A 16,549-nucleotide genomic window follows, 5' to 3' on the forward strand; every position below is an offset into this window, starting at 1 on the left:
ATTTAATTTGTTCCAAAATTGTGTAGGAAAATGTACTTTACGTAATATAAATGCGTATAATAACACTCAACGATAAATATGTCACACCATTTATCTTTATATGCCTCCCATCGCACTTTGTATTACAAATACGACACAGCGTAACGGGAGATACGTGGTTATGTACTTTATCGTCAGTCGGCTGGCTGACTTGCCCGCCCGGGCGAGACCTTCAACTCACGTCGCGTACCTTTCCAAACCATCCTTTACTGACTGTGAAACCGATATTACTGTCCGGATAAAAATTTTAATTTTTCAAAAATTAAAGTGCTTACCTTGTTTTATTGCATAATGGTCGCACATTTTATACTAAAATCAAGTTTGAAAATTAGGGGTGCGATTTTTATGTGTAAAAATTTTTTTGTTAGGTAAAGTTATTCTTAAAAACAATACCCATTCATGGAAAGTACGTTTACTTAAAAACAGAGTATACAAAAGCAACCAAACAATTTAAATTAATGTCATGCAACAAAAACCTTTCTTCAACTTTAAATAGAAAAACAAAATCTGTGACCCGAATGCGAGCCTGAACTATCGTCGTAATACACACATCCCTCAAAAGAGTGCGGGCTATCAAATGCAGTTAACTCGGCACAAGACAGAGAGCGCCCATTGCATGCAATCGGCGAGATATCAATATCGATATTCGTCTACGTGTGCGCGCTCTATACGGGAAGCAACATAACCAAACATTAATGATGCCAACTAACGCTGGCTGCATTTTTATAAGCGGTACACCGTGGCGACGCAGATGAACAGATAAAGGTTATAACGTTTAAAAACGTCTTTAAAACAAATTGTGCGCACAGTTGACTTGCTTAAAACTAAAGTGCGACCAACATAAGTGTGGCCTTCATGACAATCTGCGTGCCGTAATACTTCTAGTTTTGTCGCAAATACTTGAAAACTATGCAATGTAATATCACTTGGAAGCCTGATTCCACTATGATTCCAACTGCAGACGGTTACGCACGTACAGTTACCAGCAGATGAATGGGCAGACAGACGTTGCTTTTGTTTGTGTAAATTCCCTGCTACTGGCTAGATTGAGCTCACGGCCCGGTCTGTCGTCAGGCGAATTCAGTACGGCATGGCGGCAAACGCGCGGACGAATAAAACATGTGGTCCTATACACTCCAAATCCGCAATTTAACTCGCCATAGCTGATGTTTGTACAACAGCCGATAGAGTAGTCAGACCTGTGCGCACATCTCTTCCACATCTCTTCCCTTCCTTGTTTGGGTAACTTTTATCGCACGGCACATCTGTTGTTTACAGAAGTTGAAACAGACTTCATGGCGTCGTGCCCGACATTTCTTTTGCCTGCGGAGATTTAGCGCTAACTGAAATTTACAGACGTACTATTCAAGACTGTGGCAGTAAAATTAAAATCGCGTTAAATGAATCCGCTTAATCTGAAGACGTGCTAAATGAGGGATAGGTGTAAAGTGTAAGTAGGGCGAGCATAGCAGTTCTGGAACATGCGTGAGCAGGTTGCATTTATTCAGGCGTCACCGCTGCCCGCACCGCTCTGAGGATTGCATTGCTACAGGCGCCACTACTGAGAGTGTTGCAGGTTGCAGGCGCCACCAATGAGAGTGTTACACTGTTTCAGGCACCACCGCTGCCCGCACCGCTATGAGGATTGCATTGCTACAGGCGCCACTACTGAGAGTGTTGCACTGTTGCAGGCGCCACCACTGAGAGTGTTGCACTGTTTCAGGCGCCACCACTGCCCGCACCGCTATGAGTCGACGGAGCCGCCGCTGGACCTGCAGCGCGACGCGACGCTCGCCGGCGTCACCTCGCTGTCGCACGCCGAGTTCCACGGCTACTCGCGCGACGAGGTGGACAGGCCACGGCTGCAGCGGCTGCACACGGCGCTGGAGCTGCCCCAGGGCCAGCTCGAGACCACCTCCGCCTACCGCGCCGACTACGACGAGAAGCACTCGGAGCACTCGGAGCACCGGGCCAGGTGTGCCTCCTCCTCTTTTCGATAACGTACTCCTACAGTTACAGCGGAGGGATTAATCTAGAACCAGGACAGGTAGTGCCTCCTGTATTTAATAATAGAACACTCCTTGAGTTATGGAGGAAGCTTCAGCTTAGCATCAAGCCGAGGAGCGCCTCCTGTATTGGTTAATAATGTACTTCTTGCATTATAGCACCCCCTATTAGTTTGTTGTGTCTGAGATGTAGTTCCCGAAATGTTGCAACTGTTTTTCGTAGAAAATCAACTGTGTTTGTCTGTGCTGTCATCGTTGTAGTGTCCAGATCATTTGTTTAGTTTTATCACTGTGTTCGCCTGTGCATCATTGTGTTGAGATTATCCATTTTGAATCATCGTTGGGTTTATATTTTTGTTGCTGTGTTGACCAAGGCTGTTGTTTGTCTGAATTTTCTGTTCTTTTTACAACTTTCTAATTGTTATCAGACCACTGTTTGTCTGTGATGTGATTTTTTTCTCACTAATTCCTTCCATGGAATTCTCTTTGTGCTATCTGTTTGTTTAACATTTCACATCGGCTGATTTTGGCCGGTTTTCTGTGTGTTTGTGTATTAAAATTTCTTGTTCATTCTAATGATTTCTCTATGACATACAGTTAAAACCAAGCAATGGTATGTGTCCTTAAATTATTATTTTAAAATATTTGTTTTTTTTATATATTTTAGGTAAACACGAGATTGAGGTCTCAGATCTCGCCTGATACGTCAAACATCATCTGCAGTAAAGGCCCAGACTCAGCGGCTGAGTTTTAGCTGCTTTGCAGACATTTCAAGTCACTGATAGTTTTGGAAAACAACATGTAAAATTTTCTCTCGAAATTGAATTTTTTCCTCTAAAATGTTAAATTCGAAGTACTTTTAAGGATATTTGAGTTAATGTGAATGATCATGAACATCTAAATGACTGCTAGTTGTATCTGAATAGCGATGCTAGTCAAGCTAGAATGGTTGAAAAACATTTAGTAAATAAATCAGTATAAATTGAGTTTATAACAATTTTTAATACTTAAGTTAGTTAATTAGGGCAGGAATACAATTACTTGTGCGATTTAGACTTGTTGAACGTGTTCCAACAGAAATGTACCATTTATCGAAAGAATATTACTTCTAGTATACACATATAAAAAACCTTGCATCAAAGATAGCCGTGTGATCAGAGGCATTGTGCTTTCAAGCTAAAGATGGGAATTAGAGTATTGAAATTGTATCAAAAATTTTAAGATAACTTCATACGGACTAACATGAAACTTTTTTTACAATAGTAGTACCTAATACATACATATAATATTGTAGTATATGTCGACAGTAGTGCACTTCATAGGCAACACTATCATATTATGGTTTACAACTAGTGAAATATTTGGCAACAATTTTTTTAGGAGGGGGTCCTGGTTAGGCTGAAGACTATGCGCCTAGTCATTGTGTGCTTTGTGCGGTGATTGACCAGCCATGGAAGCGACTGAAGCAAACTTAAAACTTGCTTAAAATGTTTATTTGGGCCCAGGTGAAACCTGCGCAGACACAGGTAGGCTCGAAGTCATGTGGGATGTACGGGCATGCATTAATACCCTAGGATGATACAGGAGACAGACGATGGTTTGGATGAAGAGTTGGTCGTAGTAGAAAAAAGTCTGCCATGCAGGGTTTGGGAACTTGGACGCTTGGTCCTCTTTTATGTTGTATTAGGTGCGGAGTTTTTGGCCAGAGACGCAAGCGCCCCTGGTGGTGATAGTGGCTACAGTGACTACTCGCTCTGCTGCCAGCCAGCACCTTAAAAGCATGGTCCCGTGCGGAATGACTTCGAACTCTGTAAGACGTCTGGTTTAATACAAGGCGACCCTGTACAAGGTGCTGTCCACAGGGATGGCCCTTCGCGTGTGGGTGCAATAGCATGACCTGCACACTGTCGGTCAGCAGTTAGATACAAGTCTCACACTGAAGGCGGCGTAAATGATGGAGGCCAGATTCGTAAGGAACGTTCGCTCCACATAACAACATGAACGAAGCACAATAATTTGACCCTTAAACAAAACACACGAATATTACATATAACAATTACGATGTGGGAGAGGGAAACAAACAGTTCAAACTTGAGGTTAGTTCCGTAAGGTCACATGGAGACGATTGCACTGTTTACACTGAAGGTAAAGTTAAAGTATTAAGCCTGGGTGGAGAGCCCCTTGAAGCACACATCTTGCGTGGTCACTACATGATACATCCCAACGTCCCTGAATTAAATTAATACTTATTGAGCGAGGCGCACGTTTAGCCCCATAGGCCGCCCAGTGCTGGCAACATCCATAGTCCGGCTGTTCATCCCCGTTAACCGAGGAGGGGTCAATGTGGCGTGGCCCTTCAACTATGGTGCGGCGAAGCCTTAACTACTGATATAGTATAAAACTAGAAAAGAACACTGAGTTAAGCGGCTGATGTTTTAAGTCAAGCGAGTGGAGGCAGGCCGTTGAACAAAAGAAAAAGGTTTTGATATCGCTGCCATATCTACCTCACTTGGCTTGGTTAGCCTCGTCAAGGTTACAGCAGAGAAGCGCCCGAGACCTTGGGCTCACTGGCATAGTGCCCTGCACGTGTAGAGAGAGAATCAATGTATAAAACATTCGATGACTAACTTATCACTTGGCTCATACAACCGATATACAATAACAACAAAAAAAAGATCAATTAAATAATGAAAGCAATTGATTTTAATTTTATATGAAAGAATACAAACTTCAGTGTGGTGCCATATTTATTTACTTTTAAATATATTATGCACATACCTACAGAACTTTCTTTACATTAACTTGATATCATAATTGAGTATTTTGAGGTTCCAACATTTACAAACAACATATATAAATAAGCGGCAAAGACGAAAACAAAAAAGGTTAAAACATGAACTTGTTACACCATAGTGGCTATTACAATTAATTTTATCATTTTATACAAATGATAATAACAAAATTTATTTTTTTAGTTGATAATATAAAATAGGTCCTTTCATTGGTTAGGTTAGAATTTCGATGTCATATGTGGAAGTCCAACAAGGAAAGTTCCTGTGCAAACATGCTTCAAGCGGAAGGAAATTTATGGTAGTGACTTTCCTGAAATTGCAGGCAGTATCCTGAGGCCGTAAGCAGAGGAGAAATGCTCACTCCCGTTCCAGTACTTAATGGACTAATCAAGCATGGGCCCGGATGTCTCACGCAACTCAAGGACCTCTAAAAGAAATTGCAAAAAATAAATAAAATATAAGACAGGACAAAAATATATAGGTATTTCAAATGATTCCGGGGGAATCAAGCAAGAAAACTCACCCAAATGGCGGTATGAAGTTACGAATTTACCACATCATCAAGTGGATTTAAAAAAACACAATTACAGCTGCAAAGTTCTCATGATGGCTGACGACAAAAGCAGACGGGCGAGACAAAGGTGACCTTCCCGAAGCAGGTCATAGATATTGACACAAGATGTCAAACTTGGTAGGCAAAATTATATAAACACAGGTTCAGTTCCAAAATTACAAATAATACAGGTAACATAATTTAAAAAAAAGTTTTAAGTTATTTCAATATCATTCTCAAAATGTTTATCGTCCATATATATTTTTATATTTTTTTTGTATATCTTGGGGGCACTTCACTTTAGGTTAATAATAAACTTCACCGACTTACCTTTGCGATATAATTGGACAACCTTAAGGTCTTATAACCAGAACATAAAGAAATTTTTTTCACAAAATTGAGCCTACATGATGTCCTGTTTGCCAACAACAAAAACAAAAGGAAAACACTTTGAGTGCATGCCACACCACAATGTGCAACGGCAAGTATCACACTCACTATTGTAGCTAATGTCGGTGGCGGCGAGGAGTGAAGGGCCCTCTGCGCCAGGGGAATGACGACTGCTGGCTCCGCGCAGCTCGCACCACATAGGGTCGCTTTTCGCGCGCCAAGTGTGCGGGGAACAGGCTACCTCCTGGGCTCAAGCGCGCGGAATCACATGACAACTAAAATACATCTGACAATGAAATGAGTTACATGCGGCGGATTGACACATGAAGCTCTACAGAGGAGCACAAAGGTGTCACGTGATAGCCGATATCTCGTCCACTGGGGCCTGTTCCCCTTGCAACACTACGCTGCACTTGGTTTGTAGCATTGCACAATGAGGAATTGTGATGTACATATATTTTTTTGGGTCATAATAATATTACGAATAACTTTGATATGAAAGATAATCATTATTTAATATGTAGATAAGGATAATGGTTCAGATCTGTTAAGAATTGTTATTAATTACTTTGGTTAAATTTCATGGAAAGCCTTAAAATATACTTATTTCCTTGAGATACTTAATTATTAATTTGAGAGTTAATTCCAGTTCATAATAATTAATTTTGATATTTGATAATTAATTTCAGTAATTGTTTTGTTTAAAGCAGTGTAGACTATAATTTTACAGGACATGATTTTTCAACTAAATTTCTAATACGGTATTAATTTCAACCTTGATTACTAAATTTTGAACATTGTATTTAAATTTGTTGGGTAATTTTTAAATTCTATTGGATATTGCTAGTGTAATATTTCGAGAGTAGTCTGGAAAGTACAGAAGGAAGAGCGGACAGGCGCGACACCCTGGCGCCAGAAAGTTATTTTTCACCTTGTAAATGCGTTTTTGGGATTTACGCGTCACATGAACGCACAGCTGTAGCGACCGTCTGGTAGGTTCTCTGGAGGCTACCACTAGCCAGCCAATCAGGGCGAGCCCTGGCATGGAATGATGCGCCCGTCCGAATTTCCTTATATGGTCATGTTTTGGAATTCTGTGCGCTGATTGGTCAGTTGGCCCACGGGGTTGCTTCCCTTGTCTTCACCTCTACAAGGGAAGGTAGTCTCGTCGACCAAGCCACTTGTTGTAGTATCGTCGGTCTAGTCACTTGTTGCTCGATCGTTGCCGAACCCGGTCGCGTCGTCGGCAAGTCACGAATCACAATGAAAAGTCACTAAGGGAAAATTTAACGCCTAGGGGCTGGGGCCAGGCCGTATTTTTTTTAACTTAAGTTCTTGATTTTTCGGACTAATTAATTAGAAATTTAGGCCCTAGGCGACGGCATCGGCCCGACTTCGTGTGATTCCGGTCCGCAATCGGCGGTACCTTGAGTTATGTAGTTAACCAAGGGACATTACTAAAATATGTTTTTTTGGCGAGTGACAAGACTCCTTGGCCGTCAACGGCAAGATGTATGGTGCTGTGGTATGTATTTGGACCTCATCCTATCACAATTCAAAGACATCGTAAAAATTTGTTTAAGAAAAGACAAAAAACTGTGCAAGTAACAAAGCTCTCGAACTAAATTCATGTGTAAAATTGTGTACTGATGCCATGTAATGATGAGAAAAAACATTTTGTTTGAAAAGAAATAAACAAAGGTAATTTAATAAACTCTTTTATTTCCAAATAACGTAGAACGCAACCATCATAATGAAAAATTCCTAAGGAAGATTGTTGTTGTTTTTTTTTTTTACGTTTCTCTGTGTGCTTAGCCGGGCCACACATACAACATAACAGGTTGCCCTGAGGGTGTGTTCAAAGCACATGCTCATCTAAGGCGTTGGCGAGTCATAGCGGTCTGTACAACCAGAGGGAACTGTCAGCTAACGCGAGTCATTGGCGAATGGAGAAACAAGCATTCGTATTATATTTGTAAGTGTTGGAATGTGCGATTCAGAATCCAACGCCTCTCAGAAACTGTAGGTGCTGCTGTCAGCGCTGACTGGCAGATGGACCGCGCGTATGGTGTCAGCCCTGACACACAGGCACAGACACCTTGGGGGATGTTCATACGCTTGCGTGCTTCGGGATATTTTGAATTAGCAGCTGATTTATCTAGGCATGTAACAAATAGTAATTTTTTTAAGTAAAAGTTAAGCTGCAGAATTTTCAGATGTTGAAGTCGACGATGACCAATCATTGTCGACGAGCTTCGGATCGTAGGTTTCGAGCTAAGAATTTGCCCGAAAATGTCCGAATCCTGACAAATGGCAAGCCAACAAGCAATCATTCCGAAGTCCAATAGGAATGTGATTGTGTCCGTGGCTTCATTTGTATACTACTAATGTTTTTGTTCGATACAACAATATTTAACTAATTAAACTTAGCAGTTAGAAGATTTTTTAAAAATGTTACGACTATTCTTATGTCACTGGAATTTTGTTTGTTACTAGTTCTCCAAAATTTTCATGCAAAAGTGCATATTTTTCCCACCATGTTGTTAATTCCTTCAACCACAGGACACTTGTATCCATGGACCGATCATACAAAAATTAGGACTTGTTGGAAATACTAATTGTTCTGCTATTATAGCATTTTTGCTTTTACATCGTGTTAGACGGACTATAAAATTTTATTTTTAAAGATAAAAGATAATTAATGTAAATAAGTTGAATTATATTTTGTATAAGTTAAATAAATTAAGTATTTATTTTGCAGTAGTTCAGGTTATATTAAGCTGTGCTGTAGGAATCACTTTTAAAATTGTTTGCACCCATTATATTGCCACCAGTGCGAATGCACTACATTTATACTGAAGCCCACTCCATGCTGCTATCCATCCTCTGGCTCCTATGTGGACCTGATGGACCATGCTCTGGGACCCATGGGGTCCTGATTGACCAGGCTCTGGCTCCTATGAGGTCCTGATGGACCATTCTCTGGTTCCTACTTGGACCTGATTGTCCAGGTTGGTCTTTTATGAGGACATGATGGACTAGGTTCTAGCTCCAATGAGGACCTGATGGACCAGGCTCTGGCTCCTATGAGGTCCTTATGAACCATTCTCTGGTTCCTACTTTGACCTGATTGTCCAGATTGATCTTTTATGAGGACATGATGGACTAGGTTCTAGCTCCAATGAGGACCTGATGGACCAGGCTCTGGCTCCTATGAGGTCCTTATGAACCATTCTCTGGTTCCTACTTGGACCTGATTGTCCAGGTTGGTCTTTTATGAGGACATGATGGACTAGGTTCTGGCTCCAATGAGGACCTGGTGGACCAGGCTCTGGCTCCTATGAGGTCCTGATAGACCATTCTCTGGTTCCTACTTGGACCTGATTGTCCAGGTTGGTCTTTTATGAGGACATGATGGACTAGGTTCTGGCTCCAATGAGAACCTGATGGACCAGGCTCTGGTTCCTATGAGGTCCTTATGAACCATTCTCTGGTTCCTACTTGGACCTGATTGTCCAGGTTGGTCTTTTATGAGGACATGATGGACTAGGTTCTGGCTCCAACGAGGACCTGATGGACCAGGCTCTGGCTCCTATGAGGTCCTTATGAACCATTCTCTGGTTCCTACTTGGACCTGATTGTCCAGGTTGGACTTTTATGAGGACATGATGGACTAGGTACTAGCTCCAATTAGGACCTAATAGACCAGGCTCTGGCTCCTACGAGGTCCTTATGAACCATTCTCTGGTTCCTACTTGGACCTGATTGTCCAGGTTGGTCTTTTATGAGGACATGATGGACTAGGTACTAGCTCCAATGAGGACCTGATGGACCAGGCTCTGGCTCCTATGAGGTCCTTATGAACTATTCTCTGGTTCCTACTTGGACCTGATTGTCCAGGTTGGTCTTTTATGAGGACATGATGGAATAGGTACTAGCTCCAATGAGGACCTGATGGACCAGGCTCTGGCTCCTATGAGGTCCTTATGAACCATCCTCTGGTTCCTACTTGGACCTGATTGTCCAGGTTGGTCTTTTATGAGGACATGATGGACTAGGTTCTGGCTCCAACGAGGACCTGATGGACCAGGCTCTGGCTCCTATGAGGTCCTTATAAACCATTCTCTGGTTCCTACTTGGACCTGATTGTCCAGGTTGGTCTTTTATGAGGACATGATGGACTAGGTTCTAGCTCCAATGAGGACCTGGTGGACCAGGCTCTGGCTCCTATGAGGTCCTTATGAACCATTCTCTGGTTCCTACTTGGACCTGATTGTCCAGGTTGGTCTTTTATGAGGACATGATGGACTAGGTTCTAGCTCCAATGAGGACCTGGTGGACCAGGCTCTGGCTCCTATGAGGTCCTTATGAACCATTCTCTGGTTCCTACTTGGACCTGGTTGTCCAGGTTGGTCTTTTATGAGGACATGATGGACTAGGTTCTAGCTCCAATGAGGACCTGGTGGACCAGGCTCTGGCTCCTATGAGGTCCTTATGAACTATTCTCTGGTTCCTACTTGGACCTGATTGTCCAGGTTGGTCTTTTATGAGGACATGATGGACTAGGTTCTAGCTCCAATGATGACCTGATGGACCAGGCTTTGGCTCCTATGAGGTCCTTATGAACCATTCTCTGGTTCCTACTTGGACCTGATTGTCCAGGTTGGTCTTTTATGAGGACATGATGGACTAGGTTCTGGCTCCAACGAGGACCTGATGGACCAGGCTATGGCTCCTATGAGGTCCTGATAGACCATTCTCTGGTTCCTACTTGGACCTGATTGTCCAGGCTGTCTTTTATGAGGACATGATTGACTAGGCTCTGAATCTGTTGAATTTGGTTGTTTTCTGTTGTGAAACAGTATGCTTGTTTCTATTGTTTTAGTATTTTCCATTGTATCTTCTGGATTTTGTTGGTTTCTGTTGGAAAAGAATTCTATTGATCTGTTGTTTTATGCTGGTTTATTGTTTATTTATTTTTTGGTTTCTGTTATGTGACTTTCTATTAGTTTATGTCATATTTAAGTATTTTCAATAGTATTTTATTTTTCTTTGTGGTTTCTTTAATGCGAGGCACTTTTTGGGGTATGTTGTTTTTGAATAGTTTTCATTGAATTCTGTTGGTTTATGTTGTTTATTGGTTTCTGTCGGTCTTTAGTATTTTTGATTGTATTCTTTTGGCCTTTGTTGTAAGTCACTGAGTTGGAGCTGTTGTTTTTTTGTGTTTCGAATTGTATCCTTTGGAATTTTGTAGGTTTATGTTCTGAGTCCTGTTGTTTCCTGTTATATTTTAGCAACTTCCATTGTATTATATTGTACGTTGTTGGTTTCCACTGTAAAGTATTATATTCTTTTCAATTGTAAAATAATGCCTTCCATTGTGTTTTGGTGGTTTCTGTTAGAGTATGTTATTTTATAATGATTTTTATTGTACCTATTCTGTTGGTGTCTGCTGCAAAGCATCCTGTCGTTTTATAGTGTTTTTCATTGTCACTTGTTTGTTTCAGTGGCAAGGCACTGTTTAAGTGTCTGTTGTTTTTTAGTGTTTACCATTTTATTCGATTTGTTTATTATGTTTACTGTTGTAAAGAATTCTAGGTATTTGTTTCTGTTGTTTGCTGTATTTTAATTTTTTTATTTTGTTGTAAAGCACTAGGTTGGGATCTGTTGTTTTCTGTTGTATTTTATTGGTTGCAGCTGTAAGGATTTCTGTTGTTACAAGTAGTAAAGAAATGGGCCTCCGGCGCCATGCTTCAAGGCTTGGTACCGGAGGTGCAGACCGCCATATTGGATTTTTATGTTTTGGTGGCCATCTTGGACTAAATATTCCTCAAAAATTACTAAACATTCCTGAACATTATCCCTATTTCGAGCCAAAAATTCCTGTTTTGAGGAAAAATTTTCCGTTTATGCCACAAAAATTAAAAAATTTGGAATTCGAAAAAACTCAAAATACTTTTGCCATAGAAAAAACACAAATTACTAAAAATGGCTCAAGAATCCTAAAAGCAAGCTGCCATATGCCGCTGATATCAGAACCATGACTTTGACCTTGGCCATAAAATACAAATTCTTTTACTTTCGACCAAAAATTCCGAAAAATTAAAAAAAAAAAAATGCTGACTTAAATTTTTTATTTACTTAATCGATTTCGGTCCTTGCTTCGATTCCCGGCGAGAGTAAACATGTAATTTATTATTGATAATAAAAAATAATAAAAATTCTTCATACAATTTCTTCATACAAATTTTAAAAATAATAAAAATTTCTTATGTAAAACCCGCCATTTTCAATTTTAACCTAACCGCTGCAATTATCGTTACGGCCGTTTCCTAAAAATACTTAATTTTTATGCTAGAAATTGGGAAAATATTTTAAATTCATAATCAATTTAATTAATAAAATTGTAATAAATTATTTAAAAAACGGACTTAAATCATGGCGTCCTCAGTTCAAACCCGATGAGGTCAAATGATAATAAAAATTGCGACGGATACTTCCTCCCCAGAAGCCGGCGACAGACTGATTTCCTACCACTAATGTCAAGGCATATATGTGTGTGTATGTGTGCGTGTGTGCGTATATATATATCGCTAGCCAGTATGACATCACGTCCGGCATCATGTTTTCGTCTGCTAGAGTTCATTGCCGCCATGTAAGTTTAATTTTTACCCACTACAGTGCAGTGATAATTTATTATTACTGTGGCGTCCACTATCTTGAAATTTGATTGCCATCTTGGCAATTTTTTATACATTAGAATTCAACAGAATACACTGCGAATTACAACAGAAACCAACAGACACCACTGAAATACACTGAGAATTACTACAGAAACCAACAGCAATTGGCGAATTCCCGCATTGAATAAAACAAAATCTTGTTGTTTGTTAATGTATTTCTGTTGGTTTCTGTTGTGATATTCTGTTGTATATCTGTTGTTTTCTGTTGAAAATTTTTGGTAGGGAATACACGTGTGGAAATTTCTACTAACTAAATTTGGTCTCAAAATGTTACAGGTCATAGAATTTGTCAAAAAATGTGCATGTTAGTTCCTTCGTTATCAGTAATTCATTGAAAATAAAATGGGAGTGTTGGTTGCTGGCTTTTTGGTGATGAATAATATCACCAACATGCCAGATATAATTAAAAAGAATAATTAGAATTTGGGTTAGCCAGTAAGTTTTCTTGGCGCCTATTTCACATGAGAATTAAGTAGTATTTTACAATTTTAGGCCTAATGTGTTCTTGTTTTAACATTCACTTCTTGTCATACCATTATAGCCAATTTTATTTTCGCAGGTTGAAATTACAATTCGGTCAGATAGCCCATGTGTATCACATACCACCAGCCATGTCTTTTCACTGCGACACAGCCTCAGACAGAAACATGACTTGTTCACGTGCTGTAACATCATGCATGTATATATGGAATATTATTATAAACTGCTGTTCATGACTGATAGCGATGTAAAGGCTGGCTTTTTTGATTAGATCACTCGTTGTAATGCTAAATGGTGACACTAAATGCAGATAAAAACTGCGATGCCAGACTGGTTTAATTTTGGAAAAATCCTCACCATGTAATAAACAAAATCGGGAACCGGGAAAGTACGATTCACAAATTATCACAAAGATTTTTAAATAGTAATTTTTCCTTTTGAAGCATCTGCAATTGATTGTCTAAAATACTTTAAAAACCTTAATGTTAACAAATCCATTGCTAATTTTTTTTATTCTCACCTTTCTTGAGACGATGTCCGCCATGTTGGATTGTGACGTCACGACATCCATCTTGGATGAGATTGACCTTGAATTTTGACCTTGACCCCGGATGTGAAGTTATCCTAGATTACTTCTGCAGTGTATTATCAGTGCTTTTAATATGTTACTAATCTTGCAGTAGCTTTAAGTATGCCTTTGTTCTTTTTTCAGGTACCATTATGAGGACCACCTTCACATGGAGGGAGAGTTCTACGGATCTCCACACAGTCGGGACGACTACAGGCCAGTGAAAGGGGAACGTGCTCCAATCATCCATCATGGAGACCATCTGAAGACTGAAGGGGAATTCACGGGGCAGAGTCACCTGAAGGAGCAGTTCCAGCCAGTTCATGGCGAGAGGGCAGATGTTAAACGCCACAGTGATAACCTGCGTGTGGAGGGAGACTTCCAAGGGCAGAGTGTGATCCACGAAGACTTTCGAGTCACTCGTGGAGAGCGAGCAGATATCGTCAGGCATGAAGACAATTTAAAGTTAGAAGGAGAATTCTTGGTGACTAAAAGGGAAGAGATGGCTACAAGGGGCGAGCGAATGGAAATCAGAAAGCATGCAGATAACTTACGGCTTGAAGGAGAGTTAGATGCTCAACGTCGGATTGAATTTAATGCGGTTAGGGGTGAAAGGTCTGAAATAATCAAACATGAAGATCACTTAAAACTAGATGGTGAATATGTTGTTCAAAAAAGTGACGAATACTCGGCAACTAGAGGGGAAAGAGTGGAGATGAGCAAACACCAAGATAATCTAAAACTGGAAGGCGAATTTAATGTTCAAAGACGAAATGAATATCAGATTGTGAGGGGAGAAAGAGCACTAATGAAAAGGCCAGAAGATAATCTCAGACCTGAAGGCGAATTCGACAGGCCTCAAGAATCGCCCTACAAACCAGGTGAAAGAGCTCCAGCAGTAAAACACCCAGATAACTTGAAGCCCGAAGGAGATTTTACCAAGCGTGAACGTAATGACTACAAACCAGGAGAGAGAGCCTCACCTGTGAAACATCATGATAATCTCAAGCCTGAAGGAGAGTTCGACCGACCTGAAGAATCTCCTTACAGACCTGGCGAGAGGGCTCCAGTAGTGAAACACCCAGATAATTTAAAGCCCGAGGGAGACTTTGCCAAGCGAGAACATACTGATTACAGACCAGGAGAAAGAAGTCCATTAGTGAAACACCCCGACAATCTCAAGCCTGAAGGAGAGTTTTCAAAACCTGAAGAATCTCCCTACAGACCTGGTGAGAGGGCTCCAGTGGTGAAACACCCAGATAATTTAAAGCCTGAGGGAGACTTTGCCAAGCGAGAACATACTGATTACAGACCAGGAGAAAGAAGTTCATTAGTGAAACACCCCGACAATCTCAAGCCTGAAGGAGAGTTTGCAAAACCTGAAGAATCTCCCTACAGACCTGGCGAGAGGGCTCCAGTGGTGAAACACCCAGATAATTTAAAGCCCGAGGGAGACTTTGCCAAGCGAGAACATACTGATTACAGACCAGGAGAAAGAAGTCCATTAGTAAAACACCCCGACAATCTCAAGCCTGAAGGAGAGTTTGCAAAACCTGAAGAATCTCCCTGCAGACCTGGAGAAAGGGCCTCCATTGTAAAACATCCAGATAATTTGAGGCCCGAGGGAGATTTCACTAAGCGTGAACATCATGATTATAAACCAGGTGTAAGAACTTTACCTGTCAAACATCCTGATAATCTAAAGCCAGAAGGTGATTTTGACAGGCCAAAGCCTAAAGAATTTGTACCTGGTGAACGGCCAGTTGCAAAAAAACCAAAAGATAACTTGTCACCAGAGGGAGACTTTATAAGAAGAGAAAAAGATTCCCCTGTTACCAGAGGTGAAAGAGCTCCGATAAAGAAACCAGTTGATAACTTACGACCAGAAGGTGAATTTGTAGGGAGAGAGAAGGAGTCACCCGTGACCAAAGGAGAAAGAGCTGTAATAAAAAGACCAGTTGACAATCTAAAGCCAGAGGGAGATTTTATCGGTAGAGAAAAAGAATTGCCAGTGACAAAAGGAGAAAGAGCACCAACAAAAAGACCTGTAGATAATTTAAAACCAGAAGGCGAATTTGTAAGAGAAGAGGAGAAATTACCTATTACTAAAGGTGACAGAGCACCTATCAGGAGACCAGAAGATAATTTACGACCAGAAGGCGAATTTGTAGGTGAGAGGAAAAATGTTTATGAAGTTGTAAGAGGCGAAAGGGCAGAAGTCAAGCGTCATGAAGACAATTTGAAAATCGAAGGAGATTTCATGGGACAGAGCCATGTTCATGAAGAGTACTGCATTGTACGCGGTGAAAGAGCTGAAATAAAAAGGCATGAAGACCATTTAAAAACTGAAGGATTATTTACTGGTAAGTACATTAAACATCAGTGGTGTTTGTATAATGCTTTTTTTCTGGCTTCAAAATACTGTAATATTATATAATGTAAATAAGTGAAATATTACATAACTTTGTTTTACTTGTTTGATCAAATTATTGAATGAGAATAAATAAAGTTAAGTAAATATGGTTTAGAAGTACATGATCTAAAGGCCAGCCGAACAAAAATATCTCAAAAACGTTTGTTAATATGTTTTAGAGCTAATATATGTGGAAGTATTTTTGTAGAACCTCTAATCATTAAAATGAATTCAGAAAAATTAATTCCTTAAAATGTTGTCATTGTATCAATTGTTACAGGGGAAACGACTACTCATGCCGAATTTACTGGAGAAAAATCAGTTCGTCCTCCTCTCATTCGTCGAAACACCTGGACCAAACTTGAGGGAGATTTCATCACTGAGACAACAAACCAGAGTGAATTTAAAGACTTTCAAGTTACAGAGAAGACGACGATAGTACAAAAACGCAAGGACAACCTATCTATAGGTGAAGGAAAATTTGAAGTGAGTATAAAATTGTTTAGTTAAAATGTTTATTTTCAAAAAATATTGCCTTGTACTGATAAATAACATCCTGTATGTT

At 40.3% G+C, this 16,549-nt stretch overlaps 1 protein-coding gene across 2 annotated transcripts in view; it reads left to right on the top strand.

Annotated features, from left to right (window-relative positions):
• LOC134540213 (titin homolog) overlaps positions 1-16,549 on the top strand; it is a 134,038-nt gene that overhangs the window by 104,743 nt on the left and 12,746 nt on the right. For both annotated transcript variants that reach the window (XM_063382804.1, XM_063382805.1), the window contains exons 2-4: positions 1,763-2,014; positions 13,716-15,934; positions 16,265-16,470. In XM_063382804.1, coding sequence (XP_063238874.1) covers positions 1,763-2,014; positions 13,716-15,934; positions 16,265-16,470 — 2,677 coding nt within the window. The remainder of the gene's footprint in view (positions 1-1,762; positions 2,015-13,715; positions 15,935-16,264; positions 16,471-16,549) is intronic.

The sequence above is a fragment of the Bacillus rossius genome, chromosome 16 (genome assembly GCF_032445375.1).
Source record: "Bacillus rossius redtenbacheri isolate Brsri chromosome 16, Brsri_v3, whole genome shotgun sequence".
Classification (NCBI taxonomy): Eukaryota; Metazoa; Arthropoda; class Insecta; order Phasmatodea; family Bacillidae; genus Bacillus; species Bacillus rossius.